At 37.2% G+C, this 10,259-nt stretch overlaps 1 protein-coding gene across 2 annotated transcripts in view; it reads right to left on the bottom strand.

Annotated features, from left to right (window-relative positions):
* UBE2V2 (ubiquitin conjugating enzyme E2 V2) overlaps positions 1–4,540 on the bottom strand; it is a 31,931-nt gene extending 27,391 nt beyond the window's left edge. For both annotated transcript variants that reach the window (XM_006905151.3, XM_006905150.3), the window contains exon 1: positions 4,421–4,540. In XM_006905151.3, coding sequence (XP_006905213.1) covers positions 4,421–4,436 — 16 coding nt within the window. In that variant the 5' untranslated portion in view covers positions 4,437–4,540. The remainder of the gene's footprint in view (positions 1–4,420) is intronic.
* Between the last annotated feature and the right edge of the window lie 5,719 nt (positions 4,541–10,259).

Below are 10,259 nucleotides of genomic sequence, written 5' to 3' on the forward strand. Positions count from 1 at the left end.
AATGATGTTAAAAATGTCAAGACTACACAATTACTCATATCAAGGCATATGATTTACATTTTAAAAACTTTAAAATCGAATTACTTCAGATAGTGTGAAAGTACACAAATATTAATTATTAAAAATTATATTTATATAATTCACAGAAAATAAAATTAATCTTTCTGCTTAAATGAAGGTTTAGCAGGTATAGCAATTTTAACTTTTTTCTCTAAAATATTTGAAAAAATTTCATGAGAATAAAAATTATTTCACCAGAATACATTTGCTTAAATTTATAACAATTGCTTAATATTCGATTATTAAATGAGAACACGTTAACGTGTCTGTAGAAACCCAGTATTTTATAATCTAGTATATATTCATCTCACTGAGTTCTTTTTAACAGATTTCTAAATATTGTCTTTCATCAAATCTAAGATGGCATCAACTATACGACCAGTATTTTAAAAAATTAAAAAACACTATCAATTAAACTATACCCATTTCAGATATAAATTGTGTCAGAATTGATGAAATATGGTAGGTAAAAATATATGTGAAAAAATTCAAAACAAACATTGTACATCTAAAGCATCTGTATTACACCTTCAAACATAGGTGGAATATTCTTGAGATTAGAGGATTTGCAAAGTACCTCAATCCTGTGGTATGGGGGATCCATCATGTACAGGAGAATATGAATCATGTTACTGGTACTCTTTAGGTTACAATCGAAACCACTCTGTCCCTTAAAATTCTACAACTATATGAATAACTCATTCAGAAATCTATGTGCTATATATTCACTCAGCGAGATGTGGAAATAAACAGCTTAGTGTTTATTTAATGAGCATATTTGAACATAAAGTATTCTTTTAGTATTGCTTAACTTCAGAAAATTAAAAACAAAATTTATGAGTAAAACATTATACAAAGGGGGAAAGCCAGATTTTACTCGTTATTTTCCTCATTAAATATATAGAAACAATATTATAAGAAAATGAATACGACACAAGAGTCACTCAATAAGCACTTGGTAAATTTATGGCAAATGTTACTTTCAGTCTTTCAATATTGGCAGACCAGTCAGTCCTGTAGCCAGTTTTGCTTATTCTGAACACCAAAAAAAAAAATGCTTTCCCCAAGGTCTTACACTCCAGTGGAATAAAGACAACCATATAAGCAGACACATTCAAATACAATGCAATAAGTTGTTGCAAAGATTTTGCTTTGCAGAAGATTTTGCTGGATACACTAAAGATATCTCACTGATCAAGGGAGAATATAGAAGTTACTTAACATTCTCCAGAAGAAAAGCTAAAAATGTTTATTTCAGAAGTAAGAAGAGATAATTCCCTTAGAATAAACTAGGGAGTGGAGGAAAGTTAGGTAATCCACAATATACTCTGGTTCCTCTCTAGTATGACTTTCTAAGTAAAATGAGGAATGGCATACACTCTAACAGCGGTCTCCAACCTTTTGGCAGCAGGGACGGGTGCTCCTATGAGAATGTAATGCCTGATGATCCGAGGTGGAGCTGAGGCAGTGATGCTAGCGCTGGGGAGTGGCTGCAAATACAGATGAAGCTTTACCTGCTTACCACTGTTCACCTCCTGCTGTGCAGCCTGGTTCCTAACAGGCCACAGATTGGGGACCGCTGCTCTAGAAGATGTGAGGTCTTCTGACAGAGAACACTTAAATGAATATAACTGATCTCTGAGTCTAGGAAGCTGCAGTTAGCTTCCAAAGTCAGAATACCACATTAAACAAAACAAGTAAATATTCTTCCAAATCACTGCTTGTAAGGTAAACACTTCAGAAAATTAAAGACTTTTCAATAATTGATATATTTCCACTCAGGAAATAACTACTTACATCAATATGGTTGAGTAAACCAAAACTGGTTTGGGTAACAGATGACACCAGAATGAATAACTTACAGTACAAGCTATGCATTGTTTGTACTTTTTGATAACATTCCAGTCACTAGACTGAATCTATAATTACAGTACTTACAAAGAATAATTTACTTGAAGTATACCTGATATCTGGCTATATAACTTTTCTTAATGTAAGATTAAACCTCACATCTGGCAAGGTGCTTAGACTCCTACCCCTCTGTCATAATGGTAATCATGTAAAATAATCCTAACCAAATCAATTAGAACTTACATTATGTTGACATGTTTTTAAAACAAAAAGCCAGCCAGATGATAAAGTACATACCAAAAGCCAGACTTTGCATCCTAATAAAGCAGAAAACTGGACTTTATCAAAATTTAAAACTTTTACATTTCAAAGGACACCACTAAGAAAATGAAAAAGCCTATAGAATGGGAGAAAATACTTGCAAACCATTTATCTGATAAAGGACATGCATCTAGCATACATGAAGAATTCTTATCACTCAAAAATAAATAGAAACCCCCCATTAAGAAATGAACAAAGAATCTGAATAGACATTTTTCCAAATAAGACATACAGATGACCAATAAGCACATGAAAAGATGCTCAAAATCATCAGTCACCGGGAAAATGCAAACCAAAACCACAACAAAATACCGTGTCGCACCCACTAGGATAGCTAGAAAATTCAAGCAATAAGTGTTTCTGAGGATGTGGAATAATCACAGGAATACAAAACAGCTTCCCCTTGGAAAACAGTCCAGTACAAACAATTAAACATTGTTACCATATAACCCAGCAATTCCACTCCTAGGTACATACCCGGAAAAATGAAAACATGTCCATCTAAAAACTTGTACGCAAATGTTTATAGCATTATTCATAATAACCAAAAGGTAGAAACAACCAAATCAACAGGTAAATGGAGAAATAAAATGTGATATATATAAATAAGATATTCAGAGCCATAAAAAGGGATGAAGTACTGATACATGCCACAACATGGATAAACCCTAAAAACATTATACTAAGTGAAAGAAGCGAGACACGCTAAATAATAGTTCCCCACGCTAAAAAGACCACATAATGTATACAATCCCATTCATGTGAAAATCTAGAAACTATAGAGACAGAAAGATTAGTGGTTGCCAGGGGTGGGAGATATGTTAATAATCTATTGGCAACTTCTTTACAATTTATATTTCACTTTCTAAAATAACTAAACATGGTTAACAAAAGTATCTACCATTAATATCATCTAATATTTGGTCTTTTCAAAATATTTTCACTCTATGTTAGAAAAATCATGTTTAAACAAAGCGATCCACAAAATGAAAACTATCAAATTAAAATGCACCATCATACCACTAAATTTTCAATAACCTGTAGGTACAAAGAACAACTCTTAAAAAGAAATGGCCCCATTCATAAGCACACTCAATTTCAAATAGCAAGTAAAGTTGTAACACTTAAACGTCACTTTTTAAATAATCTTTGCTTTGTTGGCTGACCGCAAATATACTGAAATAGTTCCCCACGCTAAAATCGTTAGACCTTGACACATGTAAATAATAAATGAGATTTAAAAGGCACACGTTTTCATTAAAATGTAGACTATATTCTGAAATATTACAAGTACCAATCAATATACACAGACGTATTCCATTTTAGCACATATAGATTTGAAATTTCGTTTTATTATGCAATGGCATGAAATATTGTCATACTGTTCTATAACCCGGTTTCAAAAGATCATACGCATTAACATTTTTAACGGGTAAAACTTAACATTGTTAACATTTTTTAAATGGTCAAATTTCTAAAACCTCAGCGTTAAAACTTTATTTCAAAGCCTGTGCTCACAGGAAACCATTGTATTCAGTAAAACAGAAAAGTTGAACAGCTTATCTAAGTAACCACTTTTTGTTCAATTAGCTTTCATCTTGTTCTGACGTTTATTGTTCGCACTGCAGTTTTTCACTTAAACGAAAAAAAGATAACACGAATTCAATCAGGTAAGGATGGTCACCTCTATATTCTTTTTATTACTAAAAGCAACGGTCCTCTTCTCTTAAGCCCTATCCTCCTCCACCCAAATCAAGAAGAGTCCAGACGCGGACCGCCCCCACCAACTCGACCCAGGAAACTTCGGAACCTGACCCCCAAGTCCCGAATGTCCATGGTCGACACCGCCCACCATGGGACTCGCTCTTCCCGCCCACACAGCCTTCCGCTCAACACTCGGACAGGCACCCGCCCGACCCTGCGTCAGCGCCGGCGTCACCCCGCCCCCAGCCCGCGAGCGCGCGGCCGACGCGCGAGCACGACTCGCCGCCCCCGACGGCCGCCCAAGGCCCTCGTGCCGGTCACACCCAGACCATCCGCGGCCACGGGCTTTGTTCCGCAAGGAGTCCGGCGTTTGAGAAGGTGCACTCCGGCTTCACCCACACGGTCAACCCCTGGCTGCCGGCAGCTGGCAGAGGGTCAGAGTCAAGTCAGAGGGGGAAAGCCCACAGCCCGGCCGGGAACCGACCTGTGGAGACCGCCATCTTCTCCTGCAGCCGACGCAGCCGTCTGCACGCACGGCGACGCCTGCGTCACTTCCGGGAACGCGCTGGCCAGCCTGCCTTTGCAACTTTATCTCGTAACTGTGAACTCCGCCCACGGCAGCGGGTTCTACAGCTACCTGGGGAAGGGGTATGGTTCTTGGCTTCTGCGTGGGCAGCTTCCTAAACTCCGCAATTCAAAACAAAACGTTAAAGAAGAAGTTTATAGGGCGGGTCGGAAGACAGAGTTGAGTCAATTACCATAGTGTAGGGCAAAAGACAAAGTGAAAATATTTAAAAGGCATGTGCAGTGGGACTGAGATCAATACTGCAGCCGCGTGTGCCACGAGCGTTTACGTAGTGAGTGCTATAAGGAGAAAAACCGCGCTGGTTTTCAAACCTTTAGGGCGCTTTAGAAAAAATAAATATGTGTGTATAACATCTATAACAGCGTTTTACATTGATTAAATATTGAAATAATATTTTGCTATATTAAAGTACGTTATTAAAAACCATAGCAAAATGTGGCATTGACAAAGCTGTGTTGAAAATGTTTTAAAAGGCTTGTGCAAAATATTTCAGGAAGCCCTAAGAATTAAGTCAACTTATATTTTACTCGAGCTATGCATAATAGTGAAACGATTAAAATCTGTGTTAAATCATTTCAAAGAGTATAAAGTTTCTAAGCAATTAGGAAGAATTATGTCATTCAAAAAGCAAAGATTTTTACATCCTTAGTTTTCACACAAGCAACACAATAGAAATGTTGCCATCCAGTATTTTGTAACTATTGTTTAGATCATTTTAAAGAGTTTGAGCAAAACTGACAATTGCCTGCAAGCAAATTCTCAATGAATTAAGAAAATGGTCCGGTGAATAGCAGTTTTGCAGCTTATTTTATACATTAGAATCAAATGGGAGACCTAAAAAGTTCATGAAATCCATTAGTGGTAAGTAGGTTAAGGGAGTGGGAGAAAGCAAAGCAGGGCAATCTCTGGGATTAGATACAAAGTGAAATGAAGCGACACATATTTCTTTTACATTGGTAGGTACAGGATAGTTAATATTAACAACACATAGAGATATTATGTAGGGGGACAAGGTAACAATGAGAGGTTCTGTGGCGGTGTTCTCTGGTGTGGGGAAGGGATTACTTTGACATTCCAAGGGTATGTTATCTTAGAAGCAGAAAGACAACAGACAAGCTTACTTGCAGTAAAGATGGACCTATCTCAAGAAAGCTATAGGCCTAGGATGTGGCTACCCACTATGAGCTGCTTTAGTTAGGAATTTTTATATTCAGATCATCCTATGTGGCTAATTGTGGTCTCCTGAGTTTGTAGGGCCTACCATGTGAGCCTCCGCTGAGCTCAGATTTGATATGTGGCCTCTTTTTCATCTACAGTATCGTAGCTCTAAATAGCTGCTTCATACATATAGCAGCTATTTTATAAGAAATAAAACTAAACCTCGATTTTAATGACTTTCCTAAGAGCACATCTATCAATAGTTACAACAGAGCTGAGATTTAAAATTCTGACTCCGAAGTCAATGCTCTTCATTACTGGTTTTCTTCACAATCCTGGGCCTAAGAGTAGATGTTGATGATACTTTAGTGGTACTCACCAGCCTGAAACTAACTTTTAGTGGTAATTGTTATGCAAGGGGCAGAGGCTGGAAGATCCTATTCTTAATTTCTGAATCTGCTGGAGTGTCAGCTACTTTTTCTTCCCAGATGGCCAAGCTATATCCTCTAATATGAAGTGACACAATATAGAATTCTTTTAATGTTTGTTCATTCTCTGTGATAGGCAGCCTCTAAGATGGCTCCTGGGACTTATGCAGAAACATGGCAGAGTGAAAGACGTCCCTAGATCTCTCACCTTGAAACAACAATAAGCTGAACATCTAAAACTCAACAAAAAAAAACACCCAAACTGCACATGAGCACGTCTGAGCATGGGACCTGCGCATAAGAGCTACCATAGGTCAGAACCCATGGACTAGGAAAAATAAAGACGCTGCCTCTCACAGCCTCTGGAGCTCCCTGCAGGGGAAGGAGAGGGGAGAAGGAGCTGTGAGTTCATGAGGCCAGTTCCCTGATGGATCACACCAGGAGCAGCTGTAAGATCCCCTTGGCTAGCTGGCTACAGGGCCCAGTCATCAGCGCAGAAAGCAGAGAAGTGGCTGGCAGAGAAAGAACAGTTGATTTTTATCGATCGTGGTTGCAAAACCTAGGCTGGGCCGCAGCCCCCAACCCACACCCAGAGAGCCCCTCCCCCATATCCTCTGAGACCAAACACCTTGGAGCCCCAGGGGAATCTGAGCAAACACTGCCGAGACCATCCCTGACACTGACAGGCACTGAAACTGAGGGTACCAAGCATGATTAAATATCTACAAGAAACTTTCTGAGAAAGGCATTTTAAGCCTTTATATAAAGCAGGGATCCAAGAGGCTTAGACGTCACCTACTGGAAACCAAAAGAAAAGGGCTTTTTTTACAACAGGCTAAAAAGAGACCTTTATATAATAAATCGTTCTGTAAAAGCAGCAAAATACACTTCCATAAATGCCCAGGTAGAGAAATAGTCCATTAAATATGACTAACCAAGGTAACAAGGCATCTCAGAAATCAAGAGAAAAATCTCCAGAAAAGAAGCTTACAGGCATAGAAATATGCGACTTAAATGACAGAGACGTCAGGATCGTACTTCTGGAAAAACTCAATGTGTTCCAAAACGAGTCATATCAACAACTTCAGGAATTAAAAAAAACTATATGAGCAGAGCAAGGAGATTGAAACCCTCAAAAAGAACCAAATAAAACTTCTAGAGATGAAGAACACACTGCAAGAGATGAAAAATGAAATAGCAAGCTTGAGAAATAGAGTCAACCAAATGGAGGAAAGGATCAGTGATTTCGAAGACAGAAATCTAGAAATGAATCAGAAGGAAGAAGAGAGAAACTGAAGAATGAAAAATAATGAAAGAGAAATTCAAGAACTAGCTGATACCATCAGAAGAGGAAACATAAGAATAATGGGCATTACCAAAGGTGAGGAAAAGGAGTAGGGACTAGAAAACATTTTCAGACAAATAGTGGATGAGAATTTCCCAAATCTAAGGAATGAGCTGGAGCTTGGAATGCAAGAAGTCAACAGAATATACAATTATCTCAACCTAAAAAGGCCTTCACTAAGACACATAATATTAAAGTTATCAAAAATCAATGAAAAAGAATTCTCAAGACAGCCAGGGAGAAAAAAAAACTAACTTATAAAGGTAAACCCATTAGATTATCCTCAGACTTCTCAGCGCAAACCTTAAAAACCAGAAAGGAATGGAATCAAATATTTAAACTAGTAAGTGAAAGGAAATACGAGCCTAGAATAATGTATCCAGCTAAGCTCTCCTTTAGATATGAAGGAGAAATTAAGATTTTTCCAGACATACAGAAGCTAAGAGAATTCTCCACTACGAGGCCTGCACTATAAGAAATACGGAAACAAATGAAAAAACAAAATACATAATTAGGAGTAAGGCAACTAGCAGGCAAATAGAAGCAGAGAAGTGCAATCCTTACTAAGACTAGGGCATTATAAGCTTAAATAATAATAAGAATTGTTATAACAAGATAGTAATGAACGTTCAGCATACGTAGGAACAAATTGAGATAACGACGACTGAAAAGGGGGGGATACAAAGATCCATATTCATAAAGGAAAATGGAGATAAGGCACAAGCATAAGAAAATGGACAACTATATATATAACTATCCTTTTCACATTCATAATGGTAACCACACACCAAAGATTCAGAGCTGAAGTATAGAACATAAAACAAGAAGAACCAGAGTCAAAACCCAAAAAAGCCAACCAAAATAAAGAAAACAGAAACACAAGGACAAGGAAGCAATGGAAACACCAAGCTAACAGAAAGCAAAAGCTAAAATGGCTATAAGAAGACCTCATATTTCAATAATCACCCGAAACATAAATGGACTAAACTCACCAATGAAAAGGCATTGAAAAATATTTATTGATGCCCTTTGTATGCTGACAATTTTGAGAGCCTTGGTAAGGGCAAAATATGTTTAGGTAAAGGCCCCTACCTATAGTTGGTCAGTGAAAACACCTATTTAGTACTACGAGTTCCTTAGAAACCTATAACATAGTGGTACTTATAAATTAAATCGGAAATTTAGTGTTGACTTCAGGTGGTTCCTTTTTTTTTTTTTAGGCGAGGCAACCCTTAGTTGACCTCACAGATTGCAAGGATCTTGTCAGCTTACATTCCCTTATTTTTTTATTTTTTATGCCTATAGCACCTGGTCCTCCTATGTGGTCTCCCATCCAAGTACTAACCAGGCCTGACCCTGCTTAGCTTAACACTTATTAATATCTATGCTCCCAATCAGGGAGCCCCAAAATATGTAAAGCAATTAGTAGCAGAACTAAAGAGAAAAAACAGACCAAAACATTATTATAGTAGGGGACCTAAATACCCCACTGTTGGATATGGACAGATCATCCAAACAGAAAATCGATAAGGAAATAACATCCTTAAGTAACACATTAGACCAACTGGACATAATTGGCATTTACAGAGCCTTCTATCCCTAAACAGCTGCTTATACATTCTTCTCTAGTGCACATGGAACATTCTCAAGGATTGACCACATTCTGGGACATAGAGATAACCTCGACAAATATAAGAGGGCTGAAATCATACCAACCATCTTCTCTGATCATAATGATTTTAAACTAGAGAGCAGTTGCAAAAAGAAATCAGGAAGAACCACAAATACATGGAGATCAAACAACATGCTACTGAAGAATGACTGGGCCACAGAAGAAATAAAAAAGAGAGATCAAGAGATACATAGAAGTGAATGATAATGATAGTACAACGTATCAAAACTTTTGGGACATGACAAAAACGGTCATAAGAGGAAAGTTCATTTCATTACAGGCCTACCTCCAAAAACAAGAATGAGCCCATATAAACAACCTAGCGCTTCATCTTAAGAAAACTAGAAAAGGAAGAACAAATGAGGCCTAAAGTCAGCTGAAAGAAAAAAATCGTCAAAATTAGAGCAGAAATAACTGAAATTGAAAACATACCAAAAAAATAGAAAAAATAAATACAAGGAGCTGATTCTTTGAGAAGGCTAATAAAATCGACAAACCCCTGGCTAGACTCAAAAAGAAAAAAGAGAAATGGCACAAATAAACAATATTAGGGGTGAAAGAAGAGAAATTACAACAGATATGGCAGAAATAAATACAAAGCATGACACGAGAATATTATCAAAAGTATATATCACCAAATTTAATAGCCTTGAAGAAATGGACCAGTACTTAGAAAGATACAATCTTCCTAGACTGAATCAAGAAGATCTGGAAAATCTAAATAGACCAATCAGCAGTATGGAAGTTGAAACAATCATCAAAAACCTACCAAAAAGTCAAAGTCCAAGACCAGATGGCTTCACCAGTGAATTCTACCAAACATTCAAAGAAGATTGAATACCTATTCTCAAACTGTTCCAGAAAATCAAAGAAGAGGAAATTCTTCTCAACTCATTTTATGAGGCCAATATTACTCTATACCAAAACCTGGTAAAGATAACACAAAAAAAGAAAACTACAGACCAATATCTCTCAGGAACAGATGCAAAAATCCTAAATAAGATACTAGCGAACCGAGTATCTTTTAATATAGTAACATATTAAAAAGATTATACACCACAATCAAGAGGGCTTTATCCCAGAGGGATGGTTCAACATATGCAAATTGATTAATGTGATATACCACATAAACAA

This window comes from Pteropus alecto, unplaced genomic scaffold, assembly GCF_000325575.1.
Source record: "Pteropus alecto unplaced genomic scaffold, ASM32557v1 scaffold201, whole genome shotgun sequence".
Taxonomy (NCBI): domain Eukaryota; kingdom Metazoa; phylum Chordata; class Mammalia; order Chiroptera; family Pteropodidae; genus Pteropus; species Pteropus alecto.